This window comes from Schistocerca piceifrons, chromosome 10 (genome assembly GCF_021461385.2).
Source record: "Schistocerca piceifrons isolate TAMUIC-IGC-003096 chromosome 10, iqSchPice1.1, whole genome shotgun sequence".
Taxonomy (NCBI): domain Eukaryota; kingdom Metazoa; phylum Arthropoda; class Insecta; order Orthoptera; family Acrididae; genus Schistocerca; species Schistocerca piceifrons.
The window spans coordinates 30,681,422-30,699,249 of record NC_060147.1 but is presented as its reverse complement, the minus strand read 5'-3'; the positions used below and the strand labels follow the sequence as shown (position 1 = coordinate 30,699,249).

The following is a 17,828-nucleotide window of genomic DNA, read 5'->3' as shown; positions in this document are numbered from 1 at the left end:
CTGTCAAATTAGTTGTTAGGTTGGGGTCCATCACAGTGACAGTGAGTAACTGAAAGGATATGCGGCACGTGCAATTTAAATAAAGATAAAAGCTGTAGAAATAACATGGAAAAAATTGGCAACCTTCATTTTACTGGAAAGTGTGACATCTGGAAATTATACGAGTGTGGGCTGTGCCTAGAAGTGCTCACCTGCTTCCACGGGCGCTTGTCGGAATGCGGACTGGAGGAGTCACCACCGTTCTCGTGATAGCGGCTGAAGGGTGCCGGGGACTCGGGTCCTCCGTAGGGCAGCCGATCCAGGGCCGCCAGTGCAAACAAGTCGCGGGGCTGCGTCAGGATGCGGGCCAGCCGGCTGCCGCCGTCCCCGCCGAAGGGGAAGGTGGGGGTGGCGACCGGGCCAGAAGCGGGTGCCGGGGGCGGAGACTGCCCTGCGTCGAGGGCAGTGCTACGGTGCGGGCTGGGCGTCGCCGACGCTGCGGGGGACGCCTTGCCCACACTCAGATTCATCGCCGCCTCGTCACCGCCGCAGGAGTAGTCGGACCTGTGAGCCGAGTCCACATGTGAATGTGCTGAAAGGTGGCTGTGTATTCTGCAGTCTTTCAGTCATCACAAAAAATATAATGTGTGTACACATTTGCTGCACCACAGCTGCCCTACTGTACAACATGGGTGTTTCTCTATACCTGTTACAGGCTTCTAGTGGCCATAGGGGGGACTTAGTAGATAAAATTATGATGAGAAACCATGTCCAGAAATGTACTGTTTAAGTGTGAAATAAGTTTAAAGATCGACTTGTAATAGGAATTCTGAAACACTTTGTATAGGCATATATCTGTCACACAATCTTCCTGAAACTGACTATGAAATGTATAGACGTACAAATTAAAATATCTGCCAATTACTGGTTTGTGTGCTGACCTTTGCTCCCCCACTGTGCACTTTAGTGGTTGTGCAGGGGTGCCTGTTGAGGTTGCGCGGATGTGTGTGTTTGAAGTGATCAGCAGCACATGATGGTGGTCACCAAGGTATCTTGAGTCTTTCTCGTATCTATGTATTTTTTTAGGGTAAAATTCGTAAAGGTTTCCATGCCCTTACAAATATTCTCACATGCCAACAAATGTTTTAGAGCAGTGGATCCCAACAGGTGGTCCGCAGACCCCCTGGGGTCCGCGAGCTATGCCAGAGACGTCCGAAAGATGCTATTAGAATAAAAAATATATTGAATATATTTCGTATGATAACAGATTTTTTTTGTTTTGGGCTCTTCCTACATGAGCAGATCTTTAGCGAACACTAACGTCTGTGTCTAGCATCTTCCTAGAGCCAACTGACACATACAAAACGTATAAAAAGACTCTTAATTTGGCTTGCTTTTTTAGGTACTTGATACTGTGATATGACAAGGTACCAATCATGCTCGATGAGGGGGGGGTCCTCGAGAAAATTTTGTTGGGAACCTCTGTTCTAGAGTATAACTTGGAAATCTTATCCAATGAGATGTGCAATGCAATAACGACAAACAAATAATCGAAGAAGTGTACCTGCTTATAGCAGCAAACTAAGTAAACAAACACTGATTGTGTTAGTGAACTATCTTGTCAACTACAAATGATGTAGTTCAATTAAATAAATCAGTGAATAGACAATATGATGGCAGGGAAACAAAAAATATTTAAATCCACAGAAACAATCATGAACCGAGATTAAAGTGTAAACATTCCAATAGAATTCACAATTCGCTCAATGTTCTCTGTATGGCCTCACAAAAAACTTCTAAACATCATCACATGCATAAATATTAACTGGTAAATAGAAAGACAAGTAAATATTGTTACTACGAATTCCACTTGTTTGAGCTTCACTTACCATTCAGCTTTAACAGGCTCCAGTTTCCTGCAAGCAGGCTTGGTAGACAGGTCAAGGGGTTGCTCACAGGCAGTAAGGTCATAGAGCGGGGGCGGCGACGGCAGCCCCGAAGGTGGAGGGGCCAGTGGGGGCGGTGCTTGGTACGGCACATGCACTAGCCGTCCTTCCCTGCGGTCGCGTGCTCGTGTGTTCTGGAACCACACCTGCAGAACACCCAGACACACTGCTACATATGTCCTGGCTGCAGAACTTACACACAAACATATGGGGCTAAACAGTCCTACAAATCGAAACGTTTCCTGTACCACAAGAGGAAAGATTAGTATGTAAAATGGGAATATGGTAGCTGAAAATGGTTGGTAATGAACAATTTGTTGATGACAGCATACAGCAAAATCTGATGTGAGAAAGACTTACATAACAAGTACGTACAGTGTAAAGGAAGAAGTGGGTGAATGGTGAGGTGGACATGAGGGGTAGGTGAAATATATTAAAAAACCAACAGAAAATAAAATTCGAGTACATCATAGAGCCTAATTGAATTTGCAATGCTAAATGGTTATGTTAACATCTATTCTATTCAGTACAAATCTAGTGTAAGTTATTAATCAGGAATGTATGAGACATTCAACAAACTTCATAAAATCATAAATGGTGACTTCAGTTTGTCACACAGAGATGGCAAGTTATACATATGTACAAAAGGGTACAACAATCAAGGTGTAACATTTGCTTATGGATAAAGAAGAAGAAGGAAGAAGTAGAAGTATCAGTTATGGTACTCTTAGCTGAGAGACAGAAAAAGTAATCTGAATCCTTACTTGTTGTGTGAAAAAAATACCTACAGATCTTTAAAAAAAAGTGAATCAAATGTAGAAAGAAGCAGATCTAGCAACAATTACTGGACTAAAACATGAATGAGAATGATAGGGAAAAATTGGATACTGTTTAACAAAGAAGGCGATTAAGAAATAATATTTGTGACAGATAAGGAACAATTACTGAAATAATGATTTAAAAAAGGCATTGAAGGACAATATACAGCATAAAAGGAAGAATTAGGTAGCTGAATATGGATAAGAGAAGAAGTAGAAATAGCACTACTAACAGTAGATAAGAAGGAAGAAAGATGAAGAGATAGAGTTGGAGTAGTAGGAGGAAGAGGAGGAGGGGGAGACAGAAGAGGGGGAGGTGAGGAAGAAAAAGAAGAAACAGAGGAACAGGTTGTGTAAAAGTAGAAAGCAGAGCAGGAGGGTAGTTACAGAAGAGGGAGAACAAGTGACAGAGGAGGGGAAGAAAGAGACAAAGTGTGAGGTTCAAGAGAAGAAGGTAGCAGTAATTACAGGAGGAATGTAAAATAATAGGGGGAAAAAAGCAAAAGACTCAGGCGAGTGATCTACAGCTGAATAGAAGAGGGGAATGAAAGGTGATAGCTAGTCGAGTGGAAGGAAATGGAGCAAGTTACAAAACATTAATGAAAAAGAGGTGTTGTATGGGACAAGTAAGACAAACACAAAAAAAAAGTAAGGGCAATGTGAGTACAGTACAAGTAATAGAATATGTGGAGAAGGGAAGGAGAATATGGAAGAGCTACATAATGAGAAACTTATCAGAAATTAGTTGTACAGTGAAAGTATCCAAAAGTAGCAAGAACAGCATGGGAACACTTGAAAATTAAGTACACAGAGCAATGAATGGGGAATAAGAAAGACTATTAAATTGTGTGAAGTAATTGATGAAAAGAGACAACAGCAGGCAGGTGAGGGTGGATAATAATAATTCAGTGTCCGAAATGGACAAACACCAGAGAAGAGAGTAAAGAGAACACAGTACCAGTATGAAGAAAAAGACTTGAGGAGTGCTTGGGTGGAGCCATTGCCCACTGACCTGCACCACACGTACGGGGAATCCGATGCGGTCGGCGATGCGCGCCAGCTCGTCCTTCTTGGGCCGAGGGTTGGCGGCGTAGCAGCCCTTGAGCACAGCCAGCTGCTCGTCGGCGATGAGCGACCTCACGCGGACCTTGCCCGTCCGACCCATGCCGCCGCCCAGGCCAACACTGCCAGAGCCGTGGTTCCCGGCAGACGCACCGGGGAGGCCGGAGGTGGATCCCGCGGTGCCACCCCCTCCGCCCCCGCCGCCTCCCTCGTCGTCGTCACTCGCCTCGTCGCTGCCACCGTTGATGGACATTTCCTCCGTCTTGGCGGTGACCGCATCTTCCAACTTGGCCGCTAGGCCCTCACTCCCGCTGCCACTGGCTGCGGAGGATGACGAGGACCCTCCGCCGCCACAGCACAGGAACCTGACAAACACAGACTTAATGTCATCCCCAATACACTCTCTTAACACTAAAAGTAGAACAGTATGAACTGTCTTTGTCGCACAGCTTCAACACACTTAGAGAAGGAAACCAACAAATGCTGGTGAAATGTAACTTGCATTTATTAGATTAGGTTAGATTAGTTTTTCGGTCCATAGATCCGTGCTGAGGAGATCTTCATGGATGCGGAACATGTCAATATTTTTTTAAGCTGAAATAACAATACTAATAGAATGAGTATATACAATACATAAATTTTTAAAGCTGAAATAACAATACTAATAGTATAAGTCTATACAAAACATCATTTGTTTCTATTAAAAACTTTGTCAATGGAGTAGAAGGAGTTGGCCATTAGTAAGTCTTTCAGGTTCCTTTTAAGCTGATCTTTATTTGTAACTAATTTTTTTTATGTTTGCTGGCAAATTATTGAAGATGAGTGTTCCTGAGTAGTGGACTCCTTTTTGAACTAAAGTAAGTGCTTTTAAGTCCTTGAGCAGATCTTTTTGTTCCTGGTATTGTATGTATGAACTGAGCTGTTTGTTGGAAAAAGGCTGAGAGGCAGTAGTTAGTATACCCAGTTCTTTGAAGAGGTTTCTACAGGACGTCTGTGAATTTACTCCACAAATAATACATATTACATGCTTTTGGACTCTGAAAACTTTTGTTTGAGATGAAGAGTTACCCCAAAATATTATACCATATGACATTATGGAATGAAAGTAGGCAAAGTATGCAAGCTTTTTCATTTTTATGTCACCTATGTCTGCTAACACTCGAATTGCAAATACAGATTTGTTAAGGAGTTTCTGCAGTTCTGAGACAAACAGTCTCAGTCAAATGACCATCTTCAAATCACGATTAACACTGGAAGTTAAACAAGGTTTTTTGGTGTAAAATACACAATTGTTTTCATGTGCAGCATCTGTCACATATACATGTGCCCACTGTGATACACATTTTCCTTCAGTTACCAAGTTCAAAACACAACAGCGTATTGCAGTGTTCACCACAGTGCATGGCCCAAATCGTACCATAAACTGACAACTGACTACGCACCTGCCTATCATGACAAGTGTAGCAATACTGAATACTGCAGTAGTCCTGGTAATTTGCAGCCTATTCCATTCACATACTGAGCAAGGGAGAAAGCAGTAGTAGTAATTTTACTTACTATTCCATTCATGTATTCAGCATAGGAGAAACAAGAGTGCACATTCCACTCTTTGCGTCTAAACCACCTTATTTCTGTTCTCATGAAATGAGTAATGTAACACGAATATTTTACATAAAAAGCACTCCGTCTCCAGACTACGAGTGGCCTACCGGGACCGTCCGACCGCCGTGTCATCCTCAGAGGAGTATGTGGATAGGAGGGGCGTGGGGTCAGCACACCGCTCTCCCGGTCATTATAATGGTATTTTTGACCGAAGCCGCTACTATTCGGTCGAGTAGCTACTCAATTAGCATCACGATGCTGAGTGCACCCCGAAAAATGGCAACAGCACATGGCGGCCCGGATGGTCACCCATCCAAGTGCCGACCACGCCCGACAGCGCTTAACTTCGGTGATCTAACGGGAACCGGTGTATCCACTGTGGCAAGGCCGTTGCCTGCTGTAATGTAACTTGAATTTATTCACGAACTAACGCACGGCTTTCCGGGCGGGAAATAGCGCCGGCCCCCGACACGAATCCGCCTGGCGGATTTGTGTCGAGGTCCAGTAGCCAGCCAGTCTGTGGATGGTTTTTAGGTGGTTTTTCCATCTGTCTCGGCGAATGCAGGCTGTTTCCCCTTATTCTGCCTCAGCTACACTATGTCCGCGATTGCTGCGCAAACACGTTCTCCATGTACACACACACCACCATTACTCTACCACGCAAACATAGGGGTTACACTCGTCTGGTTATGAGACATTCCCCGGGGGTTCCACTGGCGGCCGAACTGCACAACAACTCTGGGTTCAGTGTCGGGTGGTGGAGGGGTCAAGTGGACTGTGATAGTCATCGTTGGGTTGTGGACCACTACGGCTGTGGCGGGGACGGAGCCTCTCTGTCGTATCTAGGTCCCCAGTTAACATAATGTAACATAACATAACTTAACATGGCTTATAAATCTGACAGTCCAGTCATATTCACACCTGTCAGTGCCTGAAGTAAAAGGCAGCTGAGCGGAAATTTATCCAGTATGCGAGGAGCAGAGGGGTCATGGGTCTTCTTTGTCTGCAGGCTGAGAAAATCAGAAATGGAGCTCACCTTTCATGCTGATCCAGGTCAACGGCAGATGTGAGCCTCTTGTGGCAGAAGCGGCATTGCAGGTCCTCGAGGGTGTTGTTGTTGTTGTTGTTGTTGTTGTTGTTGTTATTGGTTGTGATGCTGTTATTGTTGTTGGATGGGTGGATGAGTGTGAGTGGCGACGAGGCGCTGGCGACACTGGAGGCGGATGAGGAGGAGCAGTAGCTGCTTCCAGCGGGGGTGGCCGGGGACCCGGAGAGCTGCTGGGCACCGGCCTCCACCAGACGGCGGCTCACCGTGGACCCCACCAACTCCAGCAGGCGCTCCACACCCTCCTTGGCTGTGGGGCATTGTCACTGGATAAGCTGGTTGCCAGCAGTACACACACACACTCCCACACACACACACACACATATATATTCACACACAAATAAAAGGAATGCCAATTGTTGGATTGGAGTGAAGAGTTCCTAGATAACAGAACGCAGCATGTTATTCTCAATGGACAGAAGTCTCTCGAAGTAAGAGTGATTTCAGGTGTGCTGCAGAGGAGTGTCGTAGGACCACTGCTATTCACAATATACATAAATGACCTCGTGGATGACATCAGAAGTTCACTGAGGCTTTTTGCAGATGATGCTGTAGATATCAAGAGGTTGTAACAATGGAAAATTGTACTGAAATGCAGGAGGATATGCAACGAATTGACGCATCGTGCAGGGAATGGCAATTGAATCTCAATGTAGACAAGTGTAATGTGCTGCGAATACACAGAAAGAAAGATCCTTCATCATTTAGCTACAATATAGCAGGTCAGCAACTGGAAGCAGTTAATTCCATAAATTAGCTGGGAGTAGGCATTAGGACTGATTTAAAATGGAATGATCATGTTGTTGTTGTTGTGGTCTTCAGTCCTGAGACTGGTTTGATGCAGCTCTCCATGCTACTCTATCCTGTGCAAGCTTCTTCATCTCCCAGTGCCTACTGCAACCTACATCCTTCTGAATCTGTTTAGTGTATTCATCTCTTGGTCTCCCTCTACGATTTTTACCCTCCACGCTTCCCTTCAATGCTAAATTGTCGATCCCTCGATGCCTCAGAACATGTCCTACCAACTGATCCCTTCTTCTAGTCAAGTTGTGCCACAAACTTCTCTCCTCCTGAATCCTATTCAATACGTCCTCATTAGTCATATGATCTACCCATCTAATCTTCAGCATTCTTCTGATACAAATTTGATTGTCGGTAAAGCAGATGCCAGATTGAGATTCATTGGAAGAATCCTAAGGAAATGCAATCCGAAAACAAAGGAAGTAGGTTACAGTACACTTGTTCGCCCACTGCTTGAATATTGCTCACCGGTGTGGGATCCGTACCAGACAGGGTTGATAGAAGAGATAGAGAAGATCCAACAGAGATCAGCGCACTTCGTTACAGGATCGTTTAGTAATCGCCAAAGCGTTACGGAGATTATAGATAAACTCCTGTGGAAGACTCTACAGGAGAGATGCTCAGTAGCTCGGTGAGGGGTTTTGTCGAAGTTTCGAAAACATACCTCCACTGAGGAGTCAAGCAGTATATTGCTCCCTCATACATATATCTCGAAGAGAGACCACGAGGATAAAATCAGAGATATTAGAGCCCACACAGAAGCATACCGACAATCTTTCTTTCCACGAATAGAAGGGAGAACCGATAGAGGTACTCAAAATACCCTCCGCCACACACCGTCAGGTAGCTTGCGCAGTATGGATGTGGATGTAGATGTAGATGTACTGGATAACCCAGAATACAGAAAAATATAAAAGTGCATGGATGGGCTATAAGCATTGCATACAGACCTTGATCAGCGTGTGGTGAGCCTGGGCTTTGGTGGCCACTACTGGGCCTGGTCTGCTCCATGTCAACATCCTCGCAGCAGCCGCGGTCCTCTTCCTCTTCCTCGTGGTCCATACGCTCCTGCTTGATAACTGGCGCCGATGCGGCTGCCGACTCCGGTCGCGGGGTACCCTCCGGTGACTGGCGCTCCCTGTCCTCGGGGTCGTGGTCGCGCTCTGACCCTCGGTCCTGGTCTTCATCCAGGCGCTCCTGTTTCACCACCGGACGTTGGGTCTCGCGGTCGTCCTCTGCCCCAGATGCCGTCTGATCCTCCTGGTGCTCTCTGTGCTCGTGGTGCTGCTGGTGGTGCTGTGATGGTGCAGGCAGAGCCTCCACTTTACACGCCTACAGTCAGAGAAGAAGACTGATTAGATACCCACATCGCTACTGTAGACCATCATGGAGATTGATTATTTTTATTTATTTATTTATTTACTTATTGTTCCGTGGGACCAAATTAAGGAGAAGTCTCCATGGTCATGGAACGAGTCAATACATGAAATTATAACACGATAGTAGAAACAGATAAAATGAAATACAAGAAACGTATTCAGGGGACAATTCGTAAGTTTAAATAAAGACAATTAACAATGTAACACTGGAATTTGCTTAATTTTTTAGCTCTTCCAGGAGCTCCTCGACAGAATAGAAGGAGTGAGCCATGAGGAAACTCTTCAGTTTAGACTTAAAAGTGCTTGGGCTACTGCTAAGATTTTTGAGTTCTTGTGGTAGCTTATTGAAAAATGGATGCAGCAGAATACTGCATTCCTTTCTGCACAAGAGTCAAGGAAGTGCATTCCACATGCAGATTTGATTTCTGCCTAGCATTAACTGGGTGAAAGCTGTTAACAGGCTAATATTGCTAACAACAAACGACATTAAAGAAAATATATACTGTGAGGGCAATGTCAGAATTCCCAGACTATTGAATAGGGGTCGACAAGAGGTTCTCGAACTTACACCACATATAGCTCTAACAGCCCGTTTTTGAGCCAAAAATACCCTTTTTGAATCAGAAGAATTACCCCAAAAAATGATACCATATGACATAAGCGTAGGCTACTTTTCGTGTTGAACTGTCACTTATTTCAGATACTGTTCTAATGGTAAATAAAGCAGCATTTAGTTTCTGAACAAGATCCTCAACATGGGCTTTCCACAACAGCTTACTTTCTATCCGAATGCCTAGGAACTTGAACTGTTCCGTCTCGCTTATAATATGCCCATTCTGTCTGATCAAAATATCGGTTCTTGTTGAATTGTGAGTTAGAAACTATAAAAACTGAGTCTTACTGTGACTTAGCATCAAATTATTTTCCACAAGCCACAAACTTATTTCATGAACTACATTAATACTGTTTCAATATTACACACAAGATCCTTCACTACCAAGCTGGTGTCATCAGCAAACAGAAATATTTTTGAATCACCTGTAATACTAGAAGGTATATCATTTATATAAATAAGAAACAGCAGTGGCCCCAGCACCAACCCTTGGGGAACGCCCCACTTAACAGTGTCCCATTGGGACTGAACATCACTACCACTCTCAATTTTGCGGAGAATTACCTTCTGCTTTCTGTTCTTAAAGTAAGAGGCGAACCAATTGTAAGCTACTCCCCTTACCCCATAATGGTCCAATTTCCGCAGTAATATTTTGTGGTCAACACAGTATGAAAAGCATTAAGAGAACACAGGAAGAGCCCCATCACAGAGGCCCTCAGCAACAGTGTAGTGTGGAGTGACTACTGACCTGGAAGTGATGCAGCTGCTGTTGCAGCTGGTGCTGGAGGTAGGGGGCTGGTAGCTGCTGGAACAGGTGGCCGAAGCCCGCCGCGGGCTGCTGCAGCTTATATTGCACCTGCGCCGCTGCAGCTGCTGCTGCTGCCGCCGCTGCTGCGGCCTGCAAGAGGAACAGGTGTCAGCAATCAAGAACACCGTGTATTTTGTACAAGATTTCTGAGTCATCAGCATTTTGACACACACATCCACACCACAAACCAAGCAGTGAACAGAGTACAATGTCTAGAACAACAAAGATCAATAGAGCGGTGACGAGTTACCCGTTCCACAAGGATCAGTACATTGCCCATTACATATCTCTTATTATAATAATGTGATAAACTATTTTATCCCACACTATCACTTAAACATCATCCATTTCAACAATATGCAGGTGCTTTTGTGGCAAGCGTTAAGGCTGCCACTGCATGTAATATCACATCAGACACCATGTATGTGTGAAATATTGTTTGTCTCAAACATGCTCTACACTATCTGTATTTGCACATCTGTGTACACCACAGTGAGGGTATACACAGGCCCCAATGGAGAGACTGAATGGGTTAGTGCTAGGGCCATTAGCCATCTCTCTCTCTCTCTCTCTCTCTCTCTTTTTTTCTTTAGTAATGATGTCTCAACTGTTCTGGCACAGTATCTTTCACTTACATGCTGACAACCACATTTATACATAAGTGCAAGATGCATGAACTGAGAGCTACCATCCTCTACATCAACACTGACTTTCTTCCTTCTTTAGCACAGTGGCTACAAAATTTATGTTGGAAAATCAATGCATCTAAAACCCAAGAACAATATGGCGCTTATTACACTTATAATCACTTCTACCCCCACCCTTCCGGCCCCCACTCTGGTACTAAGTTGCAAACGGGTACCTTTTTCTTCATCACCAGAAGAACAATCTGGGCATAATACTCGAGTACTCGATAAACTGGAACAAACACGTAGCTTAGTTTGAAACAAGGTGGTACAATATCTCCACTTAACACTGTGTAACACACAGTGAGTTTGCTACGATAGTCAATGAGGAACGATGTATCTGCATCATTCCTCACTTCCTTATGGTTCATCATGATGTCAGTCCTCTACATGCAACGGAACAGATCCAAAACAGCGTCAACAAAGCCAAAAGAGCCGAAGGTGACAAAAGTCGTGAATAGCAAGATGTACATAGACAGATGGAGGTAGTATCATGCACACAAGGCATAAAAGGGCAATGCATTGGCAGAACTTTGAATGCAGAATGGTAGCTGGAGCTAGACACAAGGGGCATTACATTTCAGAAGCGTTAGGCAGTTCAATATTCCAAGATCCACTGTGTGAAGCGTGTGCCAAGAATTCCAAATTTCAGGCACTATCTCTCACCATGGACAATGCAGTGGCTGAAGACCTTCACTTAACGGCAGAGAGCAACAGCGTTTGCATAGAGTTGTCAGTGCTAACAGACAACCAGCACTGCATGAAATAATCGCAGAAATCAATGTAGAATGTACGACGAACGTATCCATTAGGTCAGTACGGCAAAATTTGGCGTTAATGGGCTATGGTAACAGGCGACCAACGCGAGTGCCTTTGCTAACAGTATGACATCATATGCAGCGCCTCTCCTGGGCTCGTGACAGTATTAATTGGACCCTAGACGACTAGAAAACCATGGCCTGATCAGATGAATCCCGATTTCGGTTGATAACTGCTGATGGTAAGGTTGGAGTGTGGTACAGACCCCATGAAGCCATTGATCCAATTTGCGAACAATGCACTGTGCAACTTCGTGATGGCTCTATAATGGTGTGGGCTATGTTTACATGGAATGAACTATGTCCTCTGGTCCAAGTGAAGCGATCGTTGACTGGAAGCGGCTATATTTGGCTACTTGGAAACCATTTGGACCTATTCATAGACTTCATGTTCCAAAAGGCAATTCGAGCAAATGATTTGGCCACCCCACATCACCCGACTTGAATCCAATCAAATTTGTGGAGACGAGGTACTGGCAAAAGTAAAGTTGCGAGGACAGGGCTTGAGTCGTGCTTGGGTATCTCAGTGGTAGAGCACTTGCCCGCGAAAGGCAAAGGTCCCGAGTTCGAGTCTCGGTCCAGCACACAGTTTTAATCTGCCAGTTTCATTTGTGGAAGATTATTGAGAAGTCAATTCATGTAAAAAACCTAACTTGCAACACATTCGGCCGGCAGAAGTGGCCGAGCGGTTCTAGGCGCTACAGTCTGGAGCAGCGCGACCGCTACGGTCGCAGGTTCGAATCCTGCCTCGGGCATGGATGTGTGTGATGTCCTTAGGTTAGTTAGGTTTAAGTAGTTCTACGTTCTAGGGGACTAATGACCTCAGAAGTAAAGTCCCATAGTGCTCAGAGCCATTTGAACCATTTGCAACACATTCACAGTATTGGACGGCTAATGAGGTAGCATGGCTCAATATTTCTGCAGGGGACATCTAACGACTTGTTGAGTGCATGCCAAGTCGAGTCTCTGCACTACGATGGCAAAAAGAGGTTCAACACGATATTAGGGGGTACTCCATGGATTTCGTTACGGCAGTTTACATGGGGTTGGGACGCAGCAGTTGCTGTTAATGAACATGCAATTTCCCCATTTTTATTTCGATCGGTGCGACAACTAACTACCCTATAGAAGATAAAGAGCAAAAGAATGCAATGTGTGGGCCATGTAGCGCTTGTGCCAGATGGAAGACAGGCACTAGTGGGGTAACCAAACACCGAACGCCCCATTGGACGACCAAGACAGTGCTGGATGGACGACCTGGCGAAGGACCTTGCAGCCCTGGGAATTGAAGACACCTGGAGGAACCGGGCACAAAACACGAAGGAATGGAGGCAGTTTGTGGAAGCAGCGCATGGTCTCCAGGGCCTGTGATCGCCGAACATCTATCTATCTGTCTCGATTGGTATTTACGTAAATAATCGAAAACGCCTAGAATCTCGCCATGTAAAGAGGTGGTTTCTTGGAGCAGTGGCAGCAGACCAAAGACACAGATACAAAGCTTGTGTCCTGGCAAAAGTGTCCGTTTGCCTCTGAAGTCAGGCGCCTGTTCACGATATCACACAACTCCACTCGATAGTGACTGCATTATTTAAATAACTGAATGCAGACTCCAGTTTTTCCCCTGGAGAGCACGAGGTAGTGAAACAGTTCCCCTATCTCTTTTAGAGGAAAACACCACCGCAGAGGTCGGTGTGTAGGTCAGAGTGTGTTCGCTGATTCAGTGGAGGTTGCGGGCAGCCTTATCACCAGCCGAGTACAAAGAAGGCGGCGCGCTGCGGTCTGCAGCCAGGAAGTCTGCTGTTGATAGCTGGGGCTGACTCACTGACCCGTGGAGACCTCGACGGCCACTGGCAGCCACCTGACGGAGAAGCGCCTGCTGCGAAGCGTGTGCGCTGGCACCTACCATTGGGGCTACGTTATACCCTCCAATGGAGGCTGGGGTTCAGTGTCCATCGACGACTAGGTAATTGGGGACCGAGGTCGATTTGGAGGTGGTTAGTGAAGGACACTGACCATATCCTCTTCAAGCCAGATAGGCCTCACACTTGCCTTAATCAATTTTGGGGAAGCCACAGAAGAGCCATACCTTGATTCCCAGATTGTGTTTGAACTGTCATCCACACAAATGTTCAAATGGTTCAAATGGCTTTGAGCACTATCGGACTTAACTGCTGAGGTCATCAGTCCCCTAGAACTTAGAACTACTTAAACCTAACTAACCTAAGGACATCACACACAGCCATGCCTGAGGCAGGACCCGAACCTGCGACCATAGCGGTCGCTCGGTTCCAGACTGTAGCGCCTAGAACCGCTCGGCCACTCTGGCCGGCCACACAAATGTGTCTCTAGTGTATTAACCACCTTATTCACTATTGAACAGTTGTGGAAGGTATGAAGTCTCACTATCAGTGCTGACGATTAGCTACTTGAGTCCTGCAGGGTAGTTTTTGGATGCTAAATGTAGTCTCACACCAAGTTAAGTGCCTACGTTCTGTATTTTAATTTAAAAAACCTACCTGTTACCAACAGTTCGTCTAAAAATGTGAGCCATATGTTTGTGACTATTACAGCGCCATCTATCACAAAGTGAAAAAAGTGGTCCAACTAAAACATTAATATTTCTTTACGTACTACATGAATATGCAATAAAAACTGGGGGTTCCTATTTTAAAAAACGCGGTTGATATCCGTTTGACCTATGGCAGAGCCATCTAGCGGGCCAACCATAGCGCCATCTGGTTTCCCCGTTCGAGCTAGACGTGTTTCGGTCTTTGTAGTTTTTTTAATTTGATGCTTATTTCGTGAGATATTTGGCCCGGTCACTATGAATGGACCACCCTGTATACTGGATTTTGAAAGACGAGGAATTACAGATCCGTGGGTAGGGTGTTGTTCTGCTGAAGTATGGAGACTTTGATGCTGCACTGTACAGTCACTTTGGGATGTTGAGGTAGGCCCACACGTCTATTGGCCAATGGTGGATGAGATATTGCACGTCACAGATGGGGTGTTGTCCTGCTATAGTATGGAAACTTTGATGCTGCTCTGTACAGTCTCTTTGGAATGTTGTGGTAGGCCTACACGCCTATCGGCCAATGATGGACGAGATATTGCACGTCTACAGGTGGGTTGTTGTCCTGCTGAAGTATGGAGACTTTGATGCTGCTCTGTACAGTCACTTTGGGGTGTTGAGGTAGGCCCACACGTCTACCGGCCAATGATGGACGAGATATTGCACGTCACAGGTGGGGTGTTGTCCTGCTGAAATATGGAGACTTTGATGCTGCTCTGTACAGTCACTTTGGAATGTTGTGGTAGGCCTACACGATATTGGCCAGTGATGGACGAGATATTGCACGTCACAGGTGGGGTGTTGTCCTGCTGAAGTATGGAGAGTTTGATGTTGCTCTGTACAGTCACTTTGGAATGTTGTGGTAGGCCTACACGCCTATCGGCCAATGATAGACGAGATATTACACGTCACAGGTGGGGTGTTGTCCTGCTGAAGTATTGCCCACCTGTAAGTTCTTTCCCGAAGCTACTGTCGGGTGCTGAGGTAGGCGGCTGGCTGTACTCACGTGGTGCGATGGTGGAGCGGCGGCGGACGGCGCGGGCACGTAGTAGGGGGTGGCGACGTGCGGCGGGTATCTGCCCAGGTATGCCGCGGCGGCCGCCGCGAACTTGGGCAGGATGGGCGGGAACTGGCTGCTGCCGCCGTTGTTGCTGCCGGCGCCGGAGGTGGCGTTGCCGGCGTGCAGGTGGTGGTTGTTGGGGGCGGCGTGCCCGCCGGGAGCCAGGGGCGCCGAGACGCGCTTTGCCCCGCGATCTGAAACAACAACAACAACCACTCCCCTCACCACATAGCCAGCTCATACTCAATGCTTCCCCCTACCATAGAAATTCATCCTGCTGGAACCTGCTATTGCAACCCACTCCTTCGCCCACAAGAAGTAACACTGTACCAACATTTCGGGTCGTACAATTTCCGTAAACATTTTTGGGATACAGCGATCAATGAACTATTATATTTCAACTAAAGTTCAGTCTTGATCACAACACTTATGTCTCAATAACATAGGTGATCGGTTTCGGTTATATTTATATAACCATCTTCAGACCCATGGCTCCCTTGGAGGATAGTACGTGGAGTTCTCTTCAGCTGCTACGAAGTCAACTGATCAGTTGACTTCGTAGCAGCTAAAGAGAGCTCCGCCTACCATTTCAGGTCGTACTACGAGGGCTATATGGAAAGTAAGGTCCGACCGGTCGCGAAATGGAAACCGCAGTGAAAATCAAAAATGTTTTATTTGGAATAGTTTGTACACCTTCCAGCTACTTCTGTCCACAGCTCGTGGTCTCGCTATCGCGTTCTCGCTTCCCGAGAACGGGGTCCCGGTTTCGATTGCCGGCGGGGTGACTGGGTGTTTGTGTTGTCCTCATCATCTCATCATCATTCATGAAGGTGGCGAGACTGGACCGAGCAAAGGTTGGGAATTTATACGGGCGCTGATAACCGCGCAGTAGAGTGCCCCACAAATCAAAGATCATCATCATCATCATCATGACTACGAAGACTTTCGCGACGGAGTCCTTGCATAAAAAGTTCTCGGTTTACTTGCTGCGTCAAATTTGGATAAAATCCCATTTTTAAGCTTTTTTAAAGCTTTTTAAGCTTGTTTAAGCTACCTCCGTCATCTTCGTCAGGGGTAAAACTGACTGTCGTGGACCGGTGAGGTTTCCGCTTTTATAAGCAGTGGACGGCTTCTCATTGGCTGGATGACGTCACGGTGAAACCGGCGAGTACGGAGGTTGCGGCCTCTATGTCCATAGATTTTGTTTGCGCGCTTTATCCAGCATTGCTTGCAGCGCCATCCATCGCAACACGCGGAGAACTGTGAGGAATGTAAGAAGTCTCCCTTTGCGCTCTTTCCTTATCAATTGCGCGCTTCCATGCATTGCTGAGTGCATAACCGGAGTCTCTGTTGAAATTATTTTATTTTTATTTGGATTTTATCCAAATCTGACGCGGCAAGTAAACCGAGAACTTTTTATGCATCATCATCATCATCAATACCACCACCACCACCACCACCACCACCAGCTACTTCTCTAAACAGTCGCCGCTCCAACACTTCTCGTAGCTCTGTATCCTCGTCACAGAAGGCAGCCACCAGTGCTTTCCGCCAATTTTCTAAGCTGGTCTACAGCGCGTTGTCTGCACCAAAATGCTGTCTTCATAGCAGGCGGTTCATTTGAGCAGTGCTGGACATCAGAGGGAGCCAATTCCGGGCTGTATTGTGGGTGATGAAACAATTATTGAAAACGATGTAGGGGCGTTCTCTTTGTCCCTGCAGTAGGCGGCCGAGAACTATCATAAAGAAGGCAATGAATGACAGGTACGTTACGTGGGGTTGCGTCAAATCAGGCGAAAACTTGCAGCGGGTACTCATACGAGGGTAATCCCAAAAGTAAGGTCTCCTATTTTTTTATAAGTACATAGACCAGTTTATTTCCACAATACTTTACATCAGTTTACAGCTTCAACATTTAGCTATTTTTCGACATAATCACCATCTCTGTCGATGTATTTTTGTAGACGCTGTGGCAGTTTTTGTATGCGGCACAGATTTTCATTGTCGTCATTCCATTCTACAGGCGACGGTAGTCATTATAGACAATTGCGAATTCATCTCAAGTGCTTCCTTAGATAGTCGGCAAGCCAACCTGCGCTTACATTTTAGCAACATAATGTCCGCCCGCACACGGCGAGTGTTTTCACTGCTTTGTCTTTGTTGTTGCAAACCCTACCTTGGCCAGCGAGGTCGCGAAATCTCTCCCCAACTGAGATAGTTTGGGGCATTATGAGCAGGTACGCTCGGGATTCTGACGATCGAACTCGTCAATTGGACAGAATTTGACACAATATCCATCAACACGACGCCCAACAACTCTGCCAGTCACTGTCGAGCCGACTAACTACTTGCATAACGGCCAGAGTGGACCAACGTATTATTGAATTGCACAAGTTGTGGAGATCTTTCTCCTGAATAAATGATCCAATTACTCTGAAATTTGTGACATGCTGTTGAAATCTGGCGATTTCCGTCCAGTTAGTATATAATTCTTTCGTGGTGCATCGATTTTTTGTCTTGATGTGTGTATATGTAATAACAGTTACGTGTTGTTGTTGTGGTCTTCAGTCCAGAGACTG

General features: G+C 45.8%; 1 protein-coding gene and 1 pseudogene across 1 annotated transcript in view; both read right to left on the bottom strand.

The window, feature by feature from the left end:
- LOC124718655 (zinc finger protein 1) overlaps positions 1 to 17,828 on the bottom strand; it is a 215,363-nt gene that overhangs the window by 9,774 nt on the left and 187,761 nt on the right. Inside the window, exons 6-13 of the mRNA XM_047244283.1 lie at positions 15,196 to 15,443; positions 10,054 to 10,203; positions 8,264 to 8,645; positions 6,620 to 6,762; positions 6,444 to 6,538; positions 3,756 to 4,170; positions 1,936 to 2,071; positions 192 to 571 (exon numbers count right to left, since the gene is read on the bottom strand). Of these exons, the coding sequence (XP_047100239.1) occupies positions 192 to 571; positions 1,936 to 2,071; positions 3,756 to 4,170; positions 6,444 to 6,538; positions 6,620 to 6,762; positions 8,264 to 8,645; positions 10,054 to 10,203; positions 15,196 to 15,443 (1,949 nt within the window). The remainder of the gene's footprint in view (positions 1 to 191; positions 572 to 1,935; positions 2,072 to 3,755; positions 4,171 to 6,443; positions 6,539 to 6,619; positions 6,763 to 8,263; positions 8,646 to 10,053; positions 10,204 to 15,195; positions 15,444 to 17,828) is intronic.
- LOC124719254 lies at positions 5,685 to 5,802 on the bottom strand (annotated as a pseudogene).